The 27,291-nt window shown below is 48.7% G+C and overlaps 1 gene segment (V, D, J or C); it reads left to right on the top strand.

Moving 5' to 3' along the window:
- The first annotated feature begins 1,824 nt into the window (after window positions 1-1,824).
- Window positions 1,825-26,460, top strand: LOC140418317 (Ig heavy chain C region-like). The segment is given in 5 exon segments: window positions 1,825-1,899; window positions 22,378-22,674; window positions 22,871-23,176; window positions 24,003-24,311; window positions 26,022-26,460. Coding segments are annotated over 5 exon segments (1,347 nt in total).
- The last annotated feature ends 831 nt before the right edge of the window (window positions 26,461-27,291 follow it).

Here is a 27,291-nt window from a genome sequence, read left to right as displayed (position 1 = left end):
CCACCAGGGACTCAACAGGCGGCGCCTGGAAACCCGCCCCTTCTGCCGGGTATTTAAATGCCGCTCACTGGGACCCGAATCCAACAGTCCGGGAGCTGGTTTGTTCACTGAGTTCCTGACACAACCATTTCCCCCAAATGACCAGAGGGATGAGGTGGGCCATTTCTCTCAGTGTGTTGCTGACTTTCTTATCCCGTGAGTAGTTTTTATTTTCCAAGTCTCTCACTGTTACTGTCTCAGTGTTAGTCTCTCTCTGGAATGTTCCAGAGTCACCAATCATTTCACCAGCATTAATCGTCGGGCTTTTTGATATATTTTTACAGGTGTCCAGTCGGATGTTGTGTTGACTCAGCCAGAGGCAGAGACCGGGCGTCCCGGAGGCTCCCTGAGACTGACATGTAAAACCAGCGGCTTCGATCTCGGCAGCTACTACATGCACTGGGTCCGCCAGGTTCCCGGTCAGGGGCTGGAGTGGCTGCTTCGGTACTATAGTTCATCCAGCAACAACTACGCTCCAGCAATTAAAGATCGATTCACTGCGTCCAAAGACACTTCGAACAACATCTTCTCTTTGGCCATGACGAACCTGAAGACCGAAGACACCGCCATCTATTACTGTGCAAGAGAACACAGCGAGAGGAACCAGGGCTGGACCCGCACAAGAACAGCTCGAGAGGGAATTCAGCAACTTACACCTTAACCTGAAGGTCAGTACTTGATCCAAATGTAATTATTTATGGCAGTGATCAGAGTCAAAACACAAGCTGCTTCTTACATAACTGACACAGGGAAAATTAAACAGTAAAACCGAACAAACCAATCGATCTGCAAGTATTAGCTTTTGTCTGTTGATGTTTACTGTTAACAGTTTCAGTAATTACAGGCCTGGATATACTCATCGTTGTATTATTTCTGATACTTGGAGAAAGTATCTGTACATTGCGTTTTATGAACTGCTGCCTAAATTGTAAATTCGATCAGAAGTAATCGTCTATTTGAAGTGAATATTGAGTGGCAGGGCTGAACAGAGAGTGAGTGCAGTTTTTGTGCGGGTGTCTGTCACTGTGACTACAGCAGTGGGTCACGGTGCTGTGCACAGCGACATCCTCATACAAAAACCTCAGTGAAAGAGTTTGTCCAAATTGGTGATCATTGCCACAGCAGGATTGTCAACGTAAATGAGGCTTAAATAAAACACAATATTAGTTTGTGAAAAGGTAGAACAATCTTCCACTTTATCTCCGTGGAACGACACGCTAAATGTGCCCAGAGGGTTTAAAAGTGTTCCCATCCTCTTTATAAATGTAATGACCAGGACAAGCTGAAATAACTCCGATTCGCTCTTGGAAGAGACAGAGTTAGTTTTTTGAACGCGCAGTGAAATTAAATCTCTGTATTTTACAGTTAACAGTCTGCCGCAGTATTTGACACGCTGTGTCTCACTGTGATAACTGGATCACAGCAGTTACTGTCAATACAAAAAGCCCCTCAGCACTAATTAACTGAGGCTGGCTCAGTGCTCGCTTTTACAATCCAACTTTATTTACAGTGAAGTATTATTCATGTCCAGCACTGACAAAATGACAATAATTAATATGGAAATCTGTGAAAATTATTCACTCGTTAGTTGGTGATTTCAAGAACATGATCATGTGTTACTCTGAAATATAAAACATTAGGGTCGTTTCTGAACAGCAAGCGATCTCCACAAGTACAATTCTAGTTTAATGAAAATGTACCGCGATTTTACCTTGTCTCTCGTTTGTGAATATTTAAAATAATGGTGGATTTCTGTCTATTTTGTGCAGGTCCGGTTATTGTACGGAGCTGCCCAGGGAATGTGACGCTGTGACGCTATGGACTACTGGGGACAAGGCACCATGGTGACGGTGACTGCAGGTAAGAATCATTCAATTATTTATGAACTGTTTTACTTGAGTCTATGTTTTAATTATTTTTCTATTTTAACTATGCATTCGTTCACTGAATTGCGGGTTTGCTGGATTCTGTATTGAGATTTTGTTGTCATGTTTTATGTGATTCTACTGGAAAATGAATTATTCTGCCTCTTGACAAAAGGTTCTGCTGAGGGATTCAGTCCCTGGTTGTTATGATTTGATGTTTATTTGCTGAGGATACTGTGGCCGGGTTACTTTAAATACCTAACGCCTGTTAAACAGTTTGGTATTTCTGCAATGTTTAATCTCGGTGACACCTGGTGGCTGCAGATTTTACCGCCTCCTGCACAAGTGTTAGAAATCTACCCAATATTCACAAAATATGCTGAAGTATCTGTGTCAATTTATTGAACACTTCCCGCTTATTGACAATGCTGATGATATTCTTCCATATTTCTGTTTGTTTTAATTGTTCATTCACTTGCTGAAAGGCGGATTTGGTGGGCTCTAGATATCAATTTTCTTGAAATGCTGTTTGATTCTGTTGAAAGTGTTTGAAGAATTGAGCTGGTTCTCCATGAGACGAGTTTCAGCCCCTCGGTGATGTGATTTGGTGTTTTTCTGCTGAGGAGATTGTGTCTGGGTGATTTTGAATGAGTAAAGTTTGTGAAACGGTTCTGGCGTGTCTATACTCTTTAAACTCGGTGATATTGAGCGTTTCCATGTTTTGTAATTGAATGAAAATAAGACACGTGTTTGAAACTGCTTGGCACACGATTGTGGGTGGACAACGGTCAGGATTTTAGAGTTTTTTAAAAGTGATGATTGCAGATTAAACTAAGCCACAGTTTTAAATGCTCTTTCCGAACATAATTTGTTCCTGCAATCACAGCCTGGCTTTTCTTCAATGTTCCATCTTGGTGGGATTGATGGATGCAGCTTTTATCTCTCCTGTCAACTGTTGAAATGCGTTTGAAATATGGTCCAACATGAATAAAATATGGTAAAGTTTCAAAAATATTTTGGACATACCCCACCTGCTCACAGTGATATTACTGTTGTTCTGTATTTCTATTTAGTTTGATAATTCATACATTTGGTGCCGAACTGATTTGCTGGATTCGATATTCAGATGTTTTTGAAATGTTACGTTTGATTCTGTTGAATGTAGAATTGAGCTGCTTCTCAATGAAACGGGTTCAGTCCTCACGATGAGTTTTGGTGTTTTGCTGCTGAGGAGATGGTGTGTCTGGGTGACTTTGAATAAGTGCAATTTGTGAAGCGGTTTTCTGTTTCTACGTTGTTTCTGCATTGTTCAAACTGGGTGACATTGAGCAGTTACACGTTTTCTGGTTAAATGTAAAAAGGTTTGCTCGTTTGAATCTCCTTGAAACACAATTGTGGGGAGTAAACGTGGCCGGTTTCGAAAATAAAGAAAGGAATTAAAGATTTGATTGACATTTTTAAATTTTACCTAATGATTACTGATTAAACTAAACCATGGCGTCATTAAGAACGCAATTCGTTACTGCAGTCTGAAACTATTTAATTAAACCGTTTTCAAATTCGTGAGTAAAATTAATATAACTTAAACAATTATAATGCGGTATTATCACCATATTATCCAAATATGTTTCCATATTAATATCATTAATCATTAATCTCCTTCCACAATTCTGCTGTGCTTTGCACACCATCAGCATGACCGGAAAAGTTTGTAGGCTGGGAATATTTTGTGATTATTTATGAAACTGTTTTAATAATAACATACTGATTCTACAGCACTGTTCAATTACACAAGATATATTTGAATTAATTTTTATTTCTCTGATTACATTTGCAGTTACTTAAATAGGAGTTTTATATTGCAGTTTGGCAATTTATGTAACCGGTTATAGTATTATTTATGTGCAGCAGCAAGAATATTAATTATCTCTTCAACGTCATTTGTAGTTGTCTCTGACCTAATCATAAAGAGTTTTCTCAGAGGTGGAAGTCGCTGACAGTGCAGGAATTGTTCTTATGATTTTATCTGAATTGTAGGAATGTCCAGACTGCACAGTGCTGGAGCTTGACAAGTAAAAGCTTGAAATTCAAAGAGATTAATTTAATTACAAAAAGAGAATATTAGCTTTGCAAAAAATAATAACATCCTGTCTCGCAGAGCTGTGCTGTACACAATATAACATTATTGAAATAAAACAAATTATACAATCGAAGAATAGATTATATCTGAGCCTCAAGCTTATTTCTTCTTAACTCGTAAATTGAACAAAAACATTTCTCCATCATTTTCTAGATATTACACATGTCTGAATTATTCCATCCGATAATTTGAAGTTTAATATTTAATTAAATCCAAATATTTATCAAATTTCAGGCAGGAGCAGGTTTTGAATTACAGAGAACCATGTTTTATTATTTATATTATGAGTACAAATCAGCTGACAGGTCAACTAATTGACAATTGGCAATAACTTGCAATGCGACTTTAGTACTAACTAATTCAACATAAATTAACCGCTACAATTGAGTAGCATACTGGTGTGTTATATCAAAGCTATTGGAGAATGTTTAATTGCCCTGAAAATAATTTAGAAAACAATACATTTATTTGCTCCGGTTGATGAGGTGGCCCGCCTCCATTGTTTTGTTGATTGTATTTAATTAAGACATTGGATCAAATCAGGTAATCAGTTTCCAATGTGAATGTTTCCTGGTTTGTTTATTTCTTATCAAACACTGGATCTCTGTCACAGACATTAAACTCCCCTCAATCTGTTCTATTTAAGGTGTTCATTCTCAGTGAAAATACATTCTGCCCAGTTCAGACAGGAGAAATAGCTGAAAGGCGAAGGGAGTTTGAAATTTATATCAGTTTAATTTCACAGTGGTTATTAATTTCATTTGTCGTAAGTTGACCATTTATCAATTAGAATCAAGCAGTTTGAATGATTCGATCCCCTGTGTTTCAGAGTGAAATTTGACACACTAGGTACACTCTCATCCGCACACTCTTTCTCCCTCACACACTCCCTCTCTCCCAGAAACCCGGACTATTCCTCAAACACACAGACACTCTCTCTCACAGACACTCTCACATACACGATAGCTCTTCAAAAACACACAGTCTCTCTCACACACATACTCGGTCACACACGCATTGCCTCACACATTCATTCTCTTACATACTCTCTGTCTCCAACTTTCTCTCTCTCCAACTCTCCCTCACACACCAACAGACTGTCACTCGCTCTCTCACAGACACAGGCACATTATCCCTCTCTCTCTTTCAGACAATCTCCCTCTCTCACACTCTCACACACACTCTCTCTTACACGTTTTACCAATCTCACTCACATACACAATCATTCACAGACACACACTCTCGCACACATGCACTCTCGCACACATTATCTCTTGCACACACGCTCGTTCACACACATGCCCTGTCACACACATCTCTCCAACACAAAAACGCTCTCTCACATACAGGCTCTCTCACACATCCGTTCTCTCACGCATACACTCTCTCACACATACACTCTCTCTGACATGCATGGTCTCTTGCAGGCATGCTCTCTCACACACATGCTCTCACACACACGCTCTCTCACACACACACAGCCTCTCGCTCACACATGCTCTCTTGTACTCCTGCTCTCTCACACATATATCCTCTCTTGCATACATGCTCTCTCATACACATGCGCTCTGATACTCACACTCTCTCACACATTCACTCACTTGCTCACTCACACTCATGCTCGTTTACACACATGCTCTCTCACACACATGCTTTCTCACACACTTGCTCTGTTGCACACATGCTCTCACACCCATGTACTCTCCCACACATGCTTTCTCACACACACTCTCTCAATCACATATCTCTCACACTCACGCTCTCTTGCACACACGCTCCCTGACACACATGCCCTCTCACTCACATGCTCTCTCATACACTTGCTCTCTCACAGACACACTCTCTCATACACTCACTCTCGACACTCATGCTCTCACACACACACACTCTGACACACACGCTCACACCCACACACTCTCTCTCATTCTCTCTTGCACACACGCACTCTGACACACCTCATGGTCTCTCTCGTACTCATGATTTCTCGCACACATGCTCTCTCACACATGCTGTCTCACAGTCATGCTCTCTCACACACATGTTCTTTTGCACACATGCTGTCTCATGCACACGTTCTCTCACACACATGTTCGTTCACACATATGCTCTCTTGCACACATGCTCTCTCACACATATGGTCTGTTACACACTCACGCACGTGTGTTCTCACACACATGATCTCTCGCACACATGCTCTCACATACATGCTGTCTCACTCACATGCTTTGGTGCATACATGCTCTCTCACACACATGCTCTCTTGTGAAAGCACTCTTTCACTCACATGCTGTCTCACACACACAATTTTGCACATGCAGTCTCTCTCCTGTGCACACTATTTTGCTCCCTCACACACACAGATATCCTGTCGCTCGCAGAAATACACACAATCGCGCTCTCACACACAGATATTCTCTCACACACAGATACTCTCTTGCACACACACACTCACACGTGTACTCTCTCTCTCCCACTCTCTTGATCCATCTCTCGCAGAAACAATCACACGCATGCATGCAGACACATGCATACACACAGTCACGGGCTCTCACATACCCAAATTCTCCCTCACACACACACACACACACACACACTCAGACACGCACACACTTTCAGATACACAGGTGAGAGCGACTGAACTAACATCAATAATAATAATCATTATTATTGTCACAAGTAGGCTTACATTAACACTGCAATGAAGTTACTGTGAAAAGCCCCCAGTCACCACACTCTGGCGCCTGTTCGGATACACAGAGGGAGAATTCGGAATATCCAAACCACCTAACAGGTCGATTTTCGGGACTTGTGGGAGGAAACCGGATCACTCGGAGAAAACCCACCCAGACTCCGGGGAGAACGTGCAGACTCCGCACAGGCAATGACCCAAGTGGGAATCGAACCCGGGTCCCTGGTGCTGTGAAGCAACAGGGTTAACCACTGTGCTGCCGTGCCGCCAAATCAAGGCAGCAATGAAACGTGAGACCTCAAGCAGCCCAAACAAAGAATGAATGGATGGGAATCAGGGGAAGAATCTCCGCTGGTTGGAGTCACAACCAGCACCAAGGTGGATGGATTCCATTGCTGGAGGCCAATCAGCTCAGTTCTAGGACATCACTGCGAGACTTCTTCAGGGCAGTGTCCCAGGTCCAACCATCTTCAGCTTGTTCATCAATGGCCTTCTTTCCATCATCAGGTCTGAACAGGGGTTGATGGCAGATGATTGCATCATGCTCAGCACAATTTGCAACTGTGCAGTCACTAAATAAACCTGTAAATAAAGCAACATGGAGGCTCTATGCGGTTCTGGCTGACAAGTGGTAAGTAACAGTCAAGTCACCCAATTGAAGGCAATGCCCACCTCCAGTAAGAACAGATCTAACCACCGCCCCTTGACATTGACTGGCATTACCATCATTGAAAACCACTAACAACCTCCTGGTGATCAACATGGACCAGAAAGTGATCTGGGCGAGTCATAGAAATTTTGAGGCCAGAAGAACAGATCAAAGGTGAAAACCCATCTCCTGACTCCCCGAAGCCTGTCTACTATCTAAACATCCGCTGCTGAAGCTCATCGTGTCTCCGTAGGCAGCATTTTCCAAACCGATGACAGCGGCCATTTGGACAAGGACAATAGACACATGGGAACATCACCAACTGGAAGGTCCCCTCCTCACCATTCACCATCATGACTATGTAATATATCTACGTTCCTGCACTGCCGCTGGTTCAACATCATGTATCGGACTCGGGGAAACACCACATGGACTGCAATGGTTAAAGAAGGAAGCTCAGCATCTTCTCAAAGTCAATGAGGGATGGAAGATAAATGCAGGCCGAGCCTACATCACAAGAATGAATAAACACAACACACTCTCTCTGACACAATATGACAAGACTTTTACGGGCACAAAAATCCCATTTGCAAAATGAAAATCCGTTAAGTCGCAGGAATGTTCATTGTCCCAGTTCTAAATTGTTTTCTCACTCAACTATTTTCAGCACCACGCACTCACCCACTCTAACTCATCAACCCTCAATCACACATCCCCACTCACTCATCCTCTTTTAGCAAAGTGCATTCGCCCACTCTAACACATCAACCCTCACTCACACACGCTCACTCACCCTTTCACACACACACCCTCATTCACACACCCTCACTCACACACCCTCACTCACACACCCTCACTCACTCACACCCTCACACACACACCCTCTCACACACAACCTCACTCACACGCCCTCACTCACACCCTCACTCACACGCCCTCACTCTCACACCCTTGCATATACACCCTCACTCACACACCCTCACTCACACACCCTCACAAACAAACCCTCACTCACACCCTCACTCACACACCCTCACTCACACACCCTCACTCACACACCCTCACTCACACACCCTCACTCACACACCCTCACTCACACACCCTCACTCACCCACTCTAACTCATCAACCCTAAATCACACATCCTCACTCACTCATCCTCTTTTAGCAAAGTGCATTCACCCACTCTAACACATCAACCCTCACTCACACACGCTCACTCACCCTTTCACACACACACCCTCATTCACACACCCCCACTCACACACCCTCACGCACACACCCTCACTCACACACCCTCATTCACACACCCTCACTCACACACACTCACTCACACACCCTCACTCACACACCCTCACTCACACACCCTCACACACACACCCTCACTCACACACCCTCACTCACACACCCTCACTCACACACCCTCACTCACACACCCTCACTCACACACCCTCACTCACACACCCTCACTCACTCACACTCACTCACACACCCTCATTCACACACCCTCACTCACACACCCTCACTCACACACCCTCATTCACACACCCTAACTCACACACCCTCACAAACAAACCCTCACTCACACCCTCACTCACACACCCTCACTCACACACCCTCACTCACACACCCTCACTCACACACTCACACTCACACACCCTCACTCACACAACCTCACTCACACACCCTCACACACCCTCACTCACACACGCTCAATCATACACCCTCACACACACACCCTCACACACACACACCCTCACTCACACACCCTCACTCACACACCCTCACTCACACACCCTCACTCACACACCCTCATTCACACATCCTCATTCACACACACTCACTCGCACACCCTCTCACACACCCTCTCTCACACACACCGTCACTCACTCTCATACCCTCACTCTCACACACCCTCACTCACACACCCTCACTCACACACCCTCACTCACACACCCTCACTCATACACCCGCAGTCACACACACCCTCATACACCCTCACTAACCCACCCTCTCACACACACATTCACACACACACCGTCTCATACCCTCACTCACACACCCTCTCACACAACCTCACTCACACACCCTCTCACACACAGACTCACACAACCTCACTCGCACGCCCTCACTTACACCCTCATTCACACGCCCTCACTCACACACCCTCACTCACACACCCTCACTCACACAACCTCACTCACACAACCTCACTCACACAACCTCACTCACACACACACCCTCACACAACCTCACACAACCTCACACACACACCCTCGCTCACACACCCTCACTCACACACCCTCACTCACATACCCTCACTCACACACCCTCACTCGCACACCCTCACTCACACACCCTCACTCACACACCCTCACTCACACAGCCTCACTCACACACCCTCACTCACACACACCGTCACTCACACACCCTCACTCTCATACCCTCACTCACACACCCTCTCACACACCCTCACTTACACATCCTCTCACACACCCTCACTCACACACCCTCTCACACACACAAACTCACACACCCTCTCACACACCCTCTTACACACCCTCTCACACACAAACACACTCACAGCTCCCACTCTCCCACCCACACACACCCTCACTCACCCACCCACATTCATTCGCCCTCACTCATACACCCTCACTCACACACCCTCACTCACACACCCTCATACACCCACACTCACATACCCTCACTCACACACCCTCACTCACACACCCTCACTCACACACACTCACTCACACACCCTCTCACACACACCGTCACTCACACACCGTCACTCTCATAACCTCACTCACACAACCCTCACTCTCTCATCCTCACTCACACGCCAAACTTACACCCTCATTCACACGCCCTCACTCACACACCCTCGCGCACACACCCTCACTCACACACCTTCACTCACACACCTTCACTCACACACCCTCACTCAAACAACCTCACTCACAAACCCTCACACACACACCCTCATTCACACACCCTCACTCACACACAACCTCATTCACACACCCTCACTCACATACCCTCACTCACCCACCCTCACTCACACACCCTCAAACACACGCCCTCAAACACACGCCCTCACTCACACACCCTCACTCACACAACCTCACTCACACACCCTCATTCACACACCCTCATTCACACACATTCACTCACACAGCATCACACACACACCCTCACTCACACACCCTCATACACCCACACTGACATACACTCACTCACACACCCTCACTCACACACCCTCACTCACACACCCTCTCACACACACCGTCACTCACACACCCTCACTCTCATACCCTCACTCACACACCCCCACTCACACCCTCACTCACACACCCTCACACACACACTCTCATAGATCTCACTCACTCAACCACCCACATTCATTCACCCTCACTCAAAGTCTCACTCACACACCCTCACTCACAAACCCTCACTCACACACCCTCTCACACACACAGTCACTCACACACCATCACTCTCATACACTCACTCACACAACCTCACTCACACGCCCTCACTTACACCCTCATTCACACACCATCACTCACACGCCCTCACTCACACACCCTTACATATACACCCTCACTCAAACCCTCACTCACACACACTCACCCACCCTCACAAACACACCCTCACTCACACCCTCACTCACACACTCTCAATCACACACCCTCACTCCCACACCGTCACTCACACACCCTCACTCACACAACCTGACTCACACACCCTCACACACACACCCTCACTCACACACCCTCAATCATACACCCTCACTCACACACCCTCACACACACACCCTCACTCACACACCCTCACTCACACATCCTCACTCATACACCCTCATTCACACACCGTCACTAACACACCCTCACTCACACACCCTCACACACACACCCTCACTCACACACCCTCACTCACACACCCTCATTCACACACCCTCACACACACACCCTCACACACACACACTCAAACACACACACTCACACACACCCTCACTCATACACCTGCAGTCACACACGTCCTCATACACCCTCACTAACCCGCACTTTCACACACACATTCACACACACCGTCTCACTCCCCCACTCACACACCCTCGCTCACATACCCTCTCACACAACCTCACGCACACACCCTCTCACACACGCTCTCACACACAGACTCACACAACCTCTCTCACACGCCCTCACTCACACCCTCACTCATACACCCTCTCACACACACCCTCATACACCCTCACTCACACGCCCTCACTCACACGCCCTCACTCACATGCCCTCACTCACACGCCCTCACTCACACGCCCTCACTCACACGCCCTCACTCACACACCCTCACTCACACACCCTCACTCTCACACCCTCACTCACACACCCTCACACACACACCCTCAATCACACACCCTCACTCACACACCCTCACTCACACACCCTCACTCACACACCCTCACTCATACACCCTCAGTCACACACACCCTCAGTCACACACCCTCATACACCCTCACTAACCCACCCTCTCACACACACATTCACACACACACCGTCTCACACTACACTCACACACCCTCTCACACAACCTCACTCTCACACACCCTCACTCACACACCCTCACTCACACACCCTCACTCACACACCCTCACTCACACACCCTCGCACACACACCCTCACTCACACACCCTCACTCACACACCCTCATTCACACACCCTCATTCACACACCCTCACTCACACACCCTCACTCACACACCCTCACTCACACACCCTCACTCACACACCCTCACTCACACACCCTCACTCACATACCCTCACTCACACACCCTCACTCACAAACCCTCACACACCCTCACACACACACCCTCATTCACACACACTCACTCACACACCCTCACTCACACACCCTCACTCACACACCCTCACTCACACAACCTCACTCACACAACCTGACTCACACACATACCCTCACACACACACGCCCTCACTCACACACCCTCACTCACACACCCTCACTCACACACACAAACTCACACACACAAACTCACTCACACACCCTCACTCACACACCCTCACTCACACACCCTCACTCACACACCCTCACTCACACACCTAAACTCACACACACAAACTCACTCACACACCCTCACTCACACACCCTCACTCACACACCCTCACTCACACACCCTCTCACACACACACACTCACAGCTCTCACTCACGCACCCACATTCATTCGCCCTCACTCACTCACCCACATTCATTCGCCCTCACTCATACACCCTCACTCACACACCCTCACTCACGCACCTTCACTCACTCACCCTCACTCACACAACCTCACTCACACACCCTCACACACACACCCTCATTTACACACCCTCACTCACACACCCTCACTCTCACACCCTCACTCACACACCTTCACTCACTCACCCTCACTCACACAACCTCACTCACACACCCTCACACACACACCCTCATTCACACACCCTCACTCACACACCCTCACTCACACGCCCTCACTCACACACAACCTTATTCACACACCCTCACTCACATACCCTCACTCACCCACCCTCACTCACACCCCCTCAAACACACACCCTCACTCACACACCCTCACACACCCTGACTCACACACCCTGACTCACACACCCTCACTCACACACCCTCACTCACACACCCTCACTCACACACCCTCACTCACACACCCTCACTCACACACCCTCCCTCACACACCCTCACTCACACACCCTCACTCACACACCCTCACTCACACACCTTCACACACCCTGACTCACACACCCTCACTCACACACCCTCACTCACACACCCTCACTCACACACCCTCACTCACACACCCTCACTCACACACCCGCACTCACACACCCTCACTCACACACCCTCACACACACACCCTCACACACACACCCTCACTCACACAGCCTCACTCACACAGCCTCACTCACTCACCCTCACTCACACCCCCTCATCACACACCCTCACTCACACACCCTCACACACCCTGACACACACACCCTCACTCACACACCCTCACTCACACACCCTCACTCACACACCCTCACTCACACACCCGCACTCACACACCCTCACTCACACACCCTCACACACACACTCTCACACACACACCCTCACTCACACAGCCTCACTCACACAGCCTCACTCACTCACCCTCATTCACACACCCTCACTCACACACCCTCACTCATACACCCTCACTCACACACCCTCACTCACACACCCTCACTCACACACCCTCACTCACACACCCTCACACACACACCCTCACTCACACAGCCTCACTCACTCACCCTCACTCACACACCCTCACTCACACACCCTCACTCACACACCCTCACTCACACACCCTCACTCACACACCCTCACTCTCACACCCTCACTCACACACCCTCACTCACACACCCTCACTCACACACCCTCACTCACACACCCTCACTCACACACCCTCACTCACACACCCTCACTCACACACCCTCACTCACACACCCTCCCTCACACACCCTCACTCACACACCCTCACTCACACACCCTCACTCACACACCCTCACACACCCTGACTCACACACCCTCACTCACACACCCTCACTCACACACCCTCACTCACACACCCTCACTCACACACCCTCACTCACACACCCGCACTCACACACCCTCACTCACACACCCTCACACACACACCCTCACACACACACCCTCACTCACACAGCCTCACTCACACAGCCTCACTCACTCACCCTCACTCACACCCCCTCATCACACACCCTCACTCACACACCCTCACACACCCTGACACACACACCCTCACTCACACACCCTCACTCACACACACTCACTCACACACCCTCACTCACACACCCGCACTCACACACCCTCACTCACACACCCTCACACACACACCCTCACACACACACCCTCACTCACACAGCCTCACTCACACAGCCTCACTCACTCACCCTCATTCACACACCCTCACTCACACACCCTCACTCATACACCCTCACTCACACACCCTCACTCACACACCCTCACTCACACACCCTCACTCACACACCCTCACACACACACCCTCACTCACACAGCCTCACTCACTCACCCTCACTCACTCACCCTCACTCACACACCCTCACTCACACACCCTCACTCACACACCCTCACTCACACACCCTCACTCACACACCCTCACTCACACACCCTCACTCTCACACCCTCACTCACACACCCTCACTCACACACCCTCACTCACACACCCTCACTCACACACCCTCACTCACTCACCCTCACTCACACACCCTCACTCACACACCCTCACTCACACACCCTCACTCACACACCCTCACACACACACCCTCACACACACACCCTCACACACACACCCTCACTCACACACCCTCACACACACACACCCTCACACACACACACCCTCACTCTCACACCCTCACTCACACACCCTCACTCACACACCCTCACTCACACACCCTCACTCACACACCCTCACTCACACACCCTCACTCACACACTCTCAGTCACACACCCTCACTCACACACCCTCACTCACACACTCTCACTCACACACCCTCACTCACACTGCTCACTCACATACCCTCACTCACACACCCTCACTCACACACGCTCACTCACACACTCACACTCACACACCCTCACTCACACACCCTCACTCACACACCCTCACTCACACACCCTCACTCACACACCCTCACTCACACACCCTCACTCACACACCCTCACTCACACACTCACACTCACACACCCTCACTCACACACTCTCACTCACACACCCTCACTCACACACCCTCACTCACACACCCTCACTCACACACCCTCACTCACACACCCTCACTCACACACTCTGACTCACACACTCACACTCACACACCCTCACTCACACACTCTCACTCACACTCCCTCACTCACACACCCTCACTCACATATCCTCACTCACACACCCTCACTCACACAACCTCACTCACACACCCTCAATCATCCACCCTCACACACACACCCTCACACACACACCCTCACTCACACACCCTCACACACACACCCTCACACACACACCCTCACTCACACACCCTCAATCACACACCCTCACTCACACACCCTCTCACACACCCTCACTCACACACTCTCACTCACACTCCCTCACTCACACACCCTCACTCACATATCCTCACTCACACACCCTCACTCACACAACCTCACTCACACACCCTCACTCACACACCCTCAATCATCCACCCTCACACACACACCCTCACACACACACCCTCACTCACACACCCTCACACACACACCCTCACTCACACACCCTCACTCACACACCCTCACACACGCACCCTCACTCACACACCCTCACTCACACACCCTCACTCACACACCCTCACTCACACACCCTCACTCACACACCCTCACTCACACACCCTCACTCACACACCCTCACTCACATACCCTCACTCACTCACCCTCACTCACACACTCTCTCTCACACACTCTCACTGACACACCCTCACTCACTCACCCTCACTCACACACCCTCACTCACACAGCCTCACTCACACACCGTCACTCACACACCCTCACTCACACACCCTCACTCACTCACCCTCACTCACACACCCTCACTCACACACCCTCACTCACACACCCTCACTCACATACCCTCACCACACACCCTCACTCACACACCCTCACTCACACACCCTCACTCACTCACCCTCACTCACACACTCTCACTCACACACTCTCACTGACACACCCTCACTCACACACCCTCACTCACTCACCCTCACTCACTCACCCTCACTCACACACACTCACTCACACACCATCACTCACACACCCTCACTCACACACCCTCACTCACACACCCTCACTCACACACCCTCACTCACTCACACACCCTCACTCACACACCCTCACTCACACACCCTCACTCACGCACCCTCACTCACTCAGCCTCACTCATACACCCTCACTCACACCCCCTCACTCACACACCCTCACTCACACACCCTCACTCACACACCCTCACTCACACACCCTCACTCACACCCTCACTCACACCCCCTCACTCACACACCCTCACTCACACACCCTCACACACTCACCCTCACTCACCCACCCTCACTCACCCACCCTCACTCACACACCCTCACTCACACACCCTCACTCACACACCCTCACTCACACACCCTCACTCTCACACCCTCACTCACACACCCTCACTCACACACCCTCACTCACACACCCTCCCTCACACACCCTCACTCACACACCCTCACACACACACTCACTCACACACCCTCACTCACACTCCCTCACTCACACACCCTCACTCACATATCCTCACTCACACACCCTCACTCACACAACCTCACTCACACACCCTCAATCATCCACCCTCACACACACACCCTCACACACACACCCTCACTCACACACCCTCACACACACACCCTCACACACACACCCTCACTCACACACCCTCAATCACACACCCTCACTCACACACCCTCTCACACACCCTCACTCACACACTCTCACTCACACTCCCTCACTCACACACCCTCACTCACATATCCTCACTCACACACCCTCACTCACACAACCTCACTCACACACCCTCACTCACACACCCTCAATCATCCACCCTCACACACACACCCTCACACACACACCCTCACTCACACACCCTCACACACACACCCTCACTCACACACCCTCACTCACACACCCTCACACACGCACCCTCACTCACACACCCTCACTCACACACCCTCACTCACACACCCTCACTCACACACCCTCACTCACACACCCTCACTCACACACCCTCACTCACACACCCTCACTCACATACCCTCACTCACTCACCCTCACTCACACACTCTCTCTCACACACTCTCACTGACACACCCTCACTCACTCACCCTCACTCACACACCCTCACTCACACAGCCTCACTCACACACCGTCACTCACACACCCTCACTCACACACCCTCACTCACTCACCCTCACTCACACACCCTCACTCACACACCCTCACTCACACACCCTCACTCACATACCCTCACCACACACCCTCACTCACACACCCTCACTCACACACCCTCACTCACTCACCCTCACTCACACACTCTCACTCACACACTCTCACTGACACACCCTCACTCACACACCCTCACTCACTCACCCTCACTCACTCACCCTCACTCACACACACTCACTCACACACCATCACTCACACACCCTCACTCACACACCCTCACTCACACACCCTCACTCACACACCCTCACTCACTCACACACCCTCACTCACACACCCTCACTCACACACCCTCACTCACGCACCCTCACTCACTCAGCCTCACTCATACACCCTCACTCACACCCCCTCACTCACACACCCTCACTCACACACCCTCACTCACACACCCTCACTCACACACCCTCACTCACACCCTCACTCACACCCCCTCACTCACACACCCTCACTCACACACCCTCACACACTCACCCTCACTCACCCACCCTCACTCACCCACCCTCACTCACACACCCTCACTCACACACCCTCACTCACACACCCTCACTCACACACCCTCACTCTCACACCCTCACTCACACACCCTCACTCACACACCCTCACTCACACACCCTCCCTCACACACCCTCACTCACACACCCTCACACACACACTCACTCACACACCCTCACTCACACACCCTCACTCACACAGCTCACTCACACACCCTCACTCACACACCCTCACACACACACTCACTCACACACTCACTCACACACACCCTCACTCACACACCTTCACTCACACACCCTCACTCACACACCCTCATTCACACACCCTCACACACACACCCTCACACACACACCCTCACTCACACACCCTCACTCACACACCCTCACTCACACACCCTCACTCACTCACCCACACTCACACACCCTCACTCACTCACCCACACTCACACACCCTCACACACACCCTCACTCACACACCCTCACTCACACAACCTCACTCACACACCCTCACTCACACTCCCTCACTCACACACCCTCACTCACACACCCTCACTCACACACCCTCACTCACACAGACTCACTCACACACCCTCACTCACATACCCTCACTCACACACACTCACTCACACAGACTCACTCACACACCCTCACTCACATACCCTCACTCACACACTCTCACTCACACACCGTCACTCACTCACCCTCACTCACACACCCTCACTGGACTGTAACGTACACAGCTCAGTGAGCTGGATTGTGACATACACAGCTCAGTGAGCTGGATTGTGACGTACACAGCTCAGTTAGCTGGATTGTGATGTATACAGCTCAGTTAGCTGGAGTGTGACGTACACAGCTCAGTTAGCTGGATTGTGACGTACACAGCTCAGTTAGCTGGATTGTGACGTACACAGCTCAGTTAGCTGGATTGTGACATACACAGCTCAGTTAGCTGGATTGTGACGTACACAGCTCAGTTAGCTGGATTGTGACGTACACAGCTCAGTTAGCTGCATTGTGAGGTGCGCCGCTCAGTTAACTGGAGTGTGACGTACACAGCTCAGTTAGCTGGATTGTGACGTACACAGCTCAGTTAGCTGGATTGTGACGTACACAGCTCAGTTAGCAGGATTGTGACGTACACAGCTCAGTTAGCTGGATTGTGATGTACACAGCTCAGTGAGCTGGATTGTGACGTACACAGCTCAGTGAGCTGGATTGTGACGTACACAGCTCAGTTAGCTGGAATGTGACGTACACAGCTCAGTTAGCTGGATAGTGACGTACACAGCTCAGCTAGCTGGATTGTGACGTACACAGCTCAGCTAGCTGGATTGTGGCGTACACAGCTCAGTTAGCTGGATTGTGACGTACACAGCTCAGCTAGCTGGATTGTGACGTACACAGCTCAGTTAGCTGGATTGTGACGTACACAGCTCAGTTCGCTGGATTGTGACGTACGCAGCTCAGTGAGCTGGATTGTGACGTACACAGCTCAGTTAGCTGGATTGTGATGTACGCAGCTCAGTGAGCTGGATTGTGGCGTACACAGCTCAGTTAGCTGGAATGTGACGTACACAGCTCAGTTCGCTGGATTGTGACGTACACAGCTCAGTTAGCTGGATTGTGATGTACACAGCTCAGTTAGCTGGATTGTGAAGTACACAGCTCAGTGAGCTGGATTGTGACGTACACAGCTCAGTTAGCTGGAATGTGACGTACACAGCTCAGTTAGCTGGATAGTGACGTACACAGCTCAGCTAGCTGGATTGTGACGTACACAGCTCAGCTAGCTGGATTGTGGCGTACACAGCTCAGTTAGCTGGATTGTGACGTACACAGCTCAGCTAGCTGGATTGTGACGTACACAGCTCAGTTAGCTGGATTGTGACGTACACAGCTCAGTTCGCTGGATTGTGACGTACGCAGCTCAGTGAGCTGGATTGTGACGTACACAGCTCAGTTAGCTGGATTGTGATGTACGCAGCTCAGTGAGCTGGATTGTGGCGTACACAGCTCAGTTAGCTGGAATGTGACGTACACAGCTCAGTTAGCTGGATTGTGACGTACACAGCTCAGTTAGCTGGATTGTGATGTACACAGCTCAGTTAGCTGGATTGTGACGTACACAGCTCAGTGAGCTGGATTGTGATGTACACAGCTCAGTTCGCTGGATTGTGATGTCCACAACTCAGTTCGCTGGATTGTGACGTCCACAGATCAGTTAGCTGGATTGTGATGTCCACAGCTCAGTGAGCTGGATTGTGACGTACACAGCTCAGTTAGCTGGATTGTGACGTACACAGATCAGTTAGCTGGATTGTGATGTCCACAGCTCAGTTCGCTGGACTGTGACGTCCACAGATCAGTTAGCTGGACTGTGACGTACACAGCTCAGTGAGCTGGATTGTGACGTACACAGCTCAGTTAGCTGGATTGTGACGTACACAGCTCAGTTAGCTGGATTGTGACGTACACAGCTCAGTTAGCTGGATTGTGAGGTACACAGCTCAGTGAGCTGGATTGTGACGTACACAGCTCAGTTAGCTGGATTGTGAGGTACACAGCTCAGTTAGCTGGATTGTGACGTACACAGCTCAGTTAGCTGGACTGTGGCGTACCCAGCTCAGATAGCTGGATTGTGATGTACACAGCTCAGTTAGCTGGATTGTGACGTACACAGCTCAGTTAGCTGGATTGTGACGTACACAGCTCAGTTAGCTGGATTGTGACGTACACAGCTCAGTTAGCTGGATTGTGACGTACACAGCTCAGTTAGCTGGATTGTGACGTACACAGCTCAGTTCGCTGGATTGTGATGTACACAGCTCAGTTAGCTGGATTGTGACGTACACAGCTCAGTTAGCTGGATTGTGACGTACACAGCTCAGTTAGCTGGATTGTGACGCACACAGCTCAGTTCGCTGGATTGTGACGTACACAGCTCAGTTAGCTGGATTGTGACGTACACAGCTCAGTTAGCTGGATTGTGACGTACACAGCTCAGTTAGCTGGATTGTGACGTACACAGCTCAGTTCGCTGAATTGTGAGGTACACAGCTCAGTGAGCTGGATTGTGACGGACACAGCTCAGTTAGCTGGATTGTGACGTACACAGCTCAGTTAGCTGGATTGTGATGTACACAGCTCAGTTAGCTGGATTGTGACGTACACAGCTCAGTGAGCTGGATTGTGACGTACACAGCTCAGTTAGCTGGATTGTGACGTACACAGCTCAGTGAGCTGGATTGTGACGTACACAGCTCAGTTAGCTGGATTGTGACGTACACAGCTCAGTGAGCTGGATTGTGATGTACACAGCTCAGCTAGCTGGATTGTGACGTACACAGCTCAGTGAGCTGGATTGTGACGTACACAGCTCAGTTAGCTGGATTGTGACGTACACAGCTCAGTGAGCTGGATTGTGACGTACACAGCTCAGTTAGCTGGATTGTGACGTACACAGCTCAGTGAGCTGGATTGTGACGTACACAGCTCAGTTAGCTGGATTGTGACGTACGCAACTCAGTGAGCTGGATTGTGAAGTACACAGCTCAGTTAGCTGGATTGTGAGGTGCACAGCTCAGTTAGCTGGATTGTGACGTACACAGCTCAGTTAGCTGCATTGTGAGGTGCACAGCTCAGTTAGCTGAATTGTGACGTACACAGCTCAGTTAGCTGGATTGTGACGTACACAGCTCAGTTTGCTGAATTGTGACGTACACAGCTCAGTTAGCTGGATTGTGACGTACACAGCTCAGTTAGCTGAATTGTGACGTACACAGCTCAGTGAGCTGGATTGTGACGTACACAGCTCAGTGAGCTGGATTGTGACGTACTCAGCTCAGTTAGCTGGATTGTGACGGACACAGCTCAGTAAGCTGGGCGGCTGGTTCGTGATGGAAAGCGACCCCAACAGCGCGAGTTCAATTGCTGTATCGGCTGAGGTTCTCATGAAGACCACCATTCTCAAACTTGCCCCTCATCTGAGATGTGCTGACCCTCAGGTCAAATCACCACAAGTCAGCTCTGAAAAGGAGAGCAGTCTCTGTGATTATGGCGCCTTTTACATTTTATTTTACATGATGGCTGAAATAATGGGGAAAACCCTCTGCTCCTCTCATTCAATTCAATGAAAGTTACATCATTCAGGTGGCATCAAAATGCTATTTTTTGTCATGTGATAGAGATGGAGAGAGAGATGTGAGTTTCTATTGAGGGGCCATAGAGATGGTGATCCCCAAATGATAGACGCTGAAATGTGGATGTAACGTTTAATGAGAAAATATTCGGATAAACGCATGGTCACATTTTGAAGTGCTTGTTAACTTATAAATCACAAATAACAGAGTCTAACTTGTTGAATGGACCATTCTCCCCCAGCGACACCGTCTCCGCCCACTCTCTACAGCCTGGTCTCCTGTCAGCAACACAACAGCGACGGCTCCGTGACCTTCGGCTGTTTGGCGATGGACTACTCCCCAGAAATCACCAGCCTTACCTGGAAGAAAGATGGGCAGCTGATCACCACTGGAGTTAAGAAATACCCGTCAGTGAGAAACAAGAAGGGAACCTACACCCTGAGCAGTCAGTTAACCATCACCGAGTCAGAGGGGGGATGCAGCGAAATCAGCTGTGAGGTTCGACACAGCGGCTCAGACAAGAGCATTGGAATGGAATGTAAGTGTTGTGGAATCTGTGAGAAACAGACGCTTTGATTACTTTATTTACATCTTTGGTCATAACACATGTATGGTTCTCTGCATAGTTCTGATTCCTGCGAGAAATAGTGACCACAGAGAAACTGTTAAAATACAATTAGTAATTTTATTGATTACATCTTCTTCAAGAAATGTCTAACTTGTGTTTCTTGAAGGTGGAGTCAACACTCCAAATGTTCTCCTCACCGTGAGTTCCAATGAAGAAATCTCAAGACAGAAATTTGCAACCATGATCTGTTCAATCAACGATTTCCATCCAAAGTCAATGACGGTGAAGTGGCTGAAGAATGGACAACCCATGGGTTCAGGATTTGTCACCTCGCCCCCCTGTGAAGTGAACGGGAACTTCTCGGCGAGCAGTCGGCTGACAGTCTCCGCTGGGGAATGGTTCAGCAAAGCGGTCTATACCTGCCAGGTCACTCATCAAGAGGTCACACAAAGTCAAAATATCACTGCGTCTGGTAAGAGACACAAACAGAGAAAACAATAAATCATCCTGCACTCTGATGTTAATCCAAATCAGGAATTTACTGAAGTTAGTGTAAAGCACAGAACAACTTCTAATTTACTGCCATGTAGTTTGTGTTTCATTCTGATGTAAGAGCTGCATGAGGGTTGCTTATCATTCACGATTTTATGAATATAGAAATAAATTTATCCCTATAATTTGAAGTAATTTAGTGAGTGAGGTGGATGAATGAATTGAAAATCGCTTATTGTCACAAGTAGGCTTCAAATGAAGTTACTGTGAAAAGCCCTTTGTCGCCACATTCCGGCGCCTGTTCGGGGAGGCTGGTACGGGAATTGGACCCGCGCTGGTGGCCTGCCTTGGTCTGCTTTAAAAGCCAGCGATTTAGCCCCGTGCTAAACCAGCCCCTGGTGGACTTGATACCAGCTTTATCCTGAGACGGCTGATTATATTTGGGAGTCAGTGGGTGTCTCAAACACTTAACTGATAACAGCTCCGGGGGAAAGCGTTGGAAAGTTCATCCAACCTATTTATGGATCAGCCTCCAGTACTTCGTTCCTGAGATCAGGAATGGAATATTTGTATTGGGAATGCTGAAATGCTGATTCGTTCGAACGATATCGGGGCTGACTGTATTTCACAATGAGAATAGTTTTCACAAACCAAACTGATTTTCCATTGCGTATAGAAGATTAAAGGCGGTCTTTAGAGGTTGATGTTTCGAAGTTGATTTAGTCCCATGTAGAGTTCAGGCTGAATCCTGTTGTCCTGATTCTGAAGATCAAACTTGGGTTGATTTCCACTTTTTTCATTCGCAGATCCTTCCCTTTGCACTGATGCCTCAGTAACAATACTGCCACCACCAATAGAACAGGTCTTATTGGAGGCGACTGTAACCTTAACCTGCGTCATTTCGAATGCTCCTTATGGAGTCAACGTGTCCTGGAGTGAAGCGAAGAAGCCGCTGAAATCAGAGATTGCCGAGCAGCCTGGGGCAGATACTGAGAGCGTGGTCAGCAAATTAAACATCTCGACACAAGCCTGGCTGAGTGGGGCTGTGTTTGACTGTGTGGCGAGCCACCAGGACCTGCCGACTCCTTTAAGAATTTCAATCCACAAAAAAATAGGTGAGCGGTGAGACTGAAGCAATAAGTGAGTCATTGTGTCTATTTCTAGTGTCAGTGCAGCGGTCAGTGTTTAGCATTCAGTGTATTTATGGCCCATTCTGATTGGTAATTCCACTAACTAAATACTCTGGGCGTTTAGAGTTTAAGGGGGAAATTGATATGCAGATGAATGAACAATGAAACCCAACAGTGATATTGGGTTTAGATGGAGCGAGACCATAGACCACAAGACTGAGGAACAGACGTTGGCCATTGGGCCCATCAACACCGGTCCAGCCTGCAGTGAGGTCATGACTGATCTGATGTGATAATCTTAAACTCGTCTTTCCCGACTTATCCCCATATCTCTTGACGCATTCACAGATTTAAAGTATGTCTCCCTCAACCTTGAACATACTGAACAACCCAGAATCTACAGCCCCCCGGGTGAAATAATTCCACAGCTTCCCTACTCTCTGAGAGAGGAAATTCCACCTCATCTCTGTCTGAAATGGGCGAACCCTCACTTTGTGATCATGCACGCTGGTCCTAGACGCTCCCACACGGGAAAACAACCCCTCAGCATCTATCCTAAGGAGCTCCCTGAGAATCTTTCATGTCTCAATTAGGTGGCCTTCATTCCTCTAAACTCCAATAAGTACAGCCCAGCCTACTTAACCTCAGCTCATAAGAAAATCCCTCCATACTCGGGATCAACCTCGTGAACCTTCTCTGGACTGCCTTCAAAACCAATCTGTCTTCCTTAGATAAGGGCGCCGAGACTGTTCAAAGTATACCAGGTGCAGTCTAACCAATGCCTTGTATAGTTTTAGCCAGACTTTCCCATGTTTATATAATATTCCCTTTGAAATGAATGTCAACATTCAATTTGTCTCCGTATTACCGGCAGAACTTGCTTTGTGTGATTTTTGCACGAGGACCCCCAATTCCCCCGTTACTTCAGCTTTCTCCAGTTTTTCTCCATCTAAATAATATTCAGTTATGTACTTCCTCCTACCAAAGTGTCTAAACTCACATTCTCGGTCCCTCTGTGTATTTTCTGTGATCCTCACCACTTGCCTTTCTACCTATTTTTTGTCATCTGCAAACGTGGGAATAGAACATTCATTTATTAAACACAGTTTTGAAATTCATGTATATTACATCTACTGGCCCCCCTCTCTCTCGCCTTCTCGTTATCACCTCAAATAAGGGCAATAAATTTGTCAGGCATGATTTACCCTTCACGAGGCCGCGCTGACTCTGTTTGATTCTATTGAGTATTTCTAAATGCTCAGCGATTGGATCCGTTATATTGGACTCGAACCGTTTCCCACTGACAGATGTTAAGGTCACTGGCCTATCGTTACCTGTTTTTGTCTCCCTCCCCTTTTGAATAAGGGTGTTACATTGGCAGTTTCCCAATCCTCTTGGGGTAAGGTGGGAGGAGCCTGGTGTGGAGTTTATACACCAGCACAGAACAGCTGGGCCGAATGGTCCGTTCCCCTGCTATCCACATTCTGAAACTTTCGAATCCAATATGTAAATTCTCAGGGAAAAAAAAGGTTTGTGTCCACCTCTGCTCCGAGCTCGGAAACCGGACAGATCCCAAAGTGGAAAATGGAAACCTTTAAAATCCAACACAAAACACATTTCTCTCACATCTAACCCGCGGTTCCATTGTCTCCAGAATTCCCCATTTTATTTACATTTATTGTACATTTTCTGCAGATCCCAACCCGCGGGAACCGTCCGTCTCTGTCCTCCTGCCCTCGGCTGAAGACGTCTCCGCTCAGAGATTCGTCTCCCTCAGCTGCTTAGTGAGAGGTTTCTCCCCCCGAGAGATCTTCGTCAAGTGGACCGTCAATGACAAGCCGGTGAATGCCGGGAACTACAAGAACACCGAGGTGATGGCGGAGAACGGCAATAGCTCCTTCTTCATGTACAGCCTGTTATCCATTGCAGCGGAGGAGTGGGCCAGCGGTGCTTCTTACTCCTGTGTGGTGGGACATGAAGCCATCCCCTTGAAGATCATCAACAGAACGGTTGATAAATCCAGCGGTAAACCCAGTTTTGTGAACATTTCCCTCGCTCTGATGGACACCGTTAATTCATGTCAATGAGAATCTATCAATTGCATTTCGAACTAAATAAAAAAATTTAAAAGGTTTTTTTCCTCCAATTGTGATTTAAATGTACAGCCGCTTAATTAATGGAGCTTCCACTTTGCTGATATTAGATCTGTTCAATGAGACCCGGATTTCTACAGGTCTCAGCCCCAGGTCTCATACAACCAGAGCTCCCAGCTCAGATACACCCTGGGTTGGAGACAGAGTAAAATTCATTCATTGCAGGATTCACAAAATATATTCATTGACTTTCTTCTCGCTGAGGAGAAATCGGACACTTTCCCATTTCACACAGACAAACACATCACATTTAGATCTCGGTGTTCCTGCTTCTCCCATTGCCCATCCCTTTAAAAGTGATGTCAGCTTAAAATAGCTGCATCACACCCACTGGGAACTAAATTGAGAATCAAACAGAAACAAGGACCAACAATCACCCATCAAGGAGAGGGGAAAGGGAAATGTTTAATCCATTATATCTCCACCTCTCCTACAAAATCAGTAGGAGCCCCTAGGTAATCCACTGTCCCCCCACCTCCCCCACAGAGACAGGAGGAGGGGCATTAGTTAATGCACTCTACTGCCACTTCCTCAAAAGAGAGAGGAAGGGGCATAAATTAATCCACTGCAACCACACTTCCCAAAACAAAGACGGGGGTGGGGGGGGGGGGGGTTATAGTTAATCCACTGCATCCCCACTTCTCCAACAGAGAGTGGGGAATGGACGTTAGCTAATGCCCTGCACCCCAACTCCCTAACAAAGAGGAAGGGACTTAGTGAACCCACTATACCCCTCACTTCCACACCAAAGCATGGGGGGCAGTAGTTAATCCAGTGTATCACCACGCCCCAACAAATAGTGGGGGAGGAGC

The sequence above is a fragment of the Scyliorhinus torazame genome, chromosome 5, assembly GCF_047496885.1.
Source record: "Scyliorhinus torazame isolate Kashiwa2021f chromosome 5, sScyTor2.1, whole genome shotgun sequence".
NCBI lineage: Eukaryota > Metazoa > Chordata > Chondrichthyes > Carcharhiniformes > Scyliorhinidae > Scyliorhinus > Scyliorhinus torazame.
Note: the sequence above shows the minus strand (reverse complement) of the source record. Positions and strands in the feature narration are given on the sequence as shown.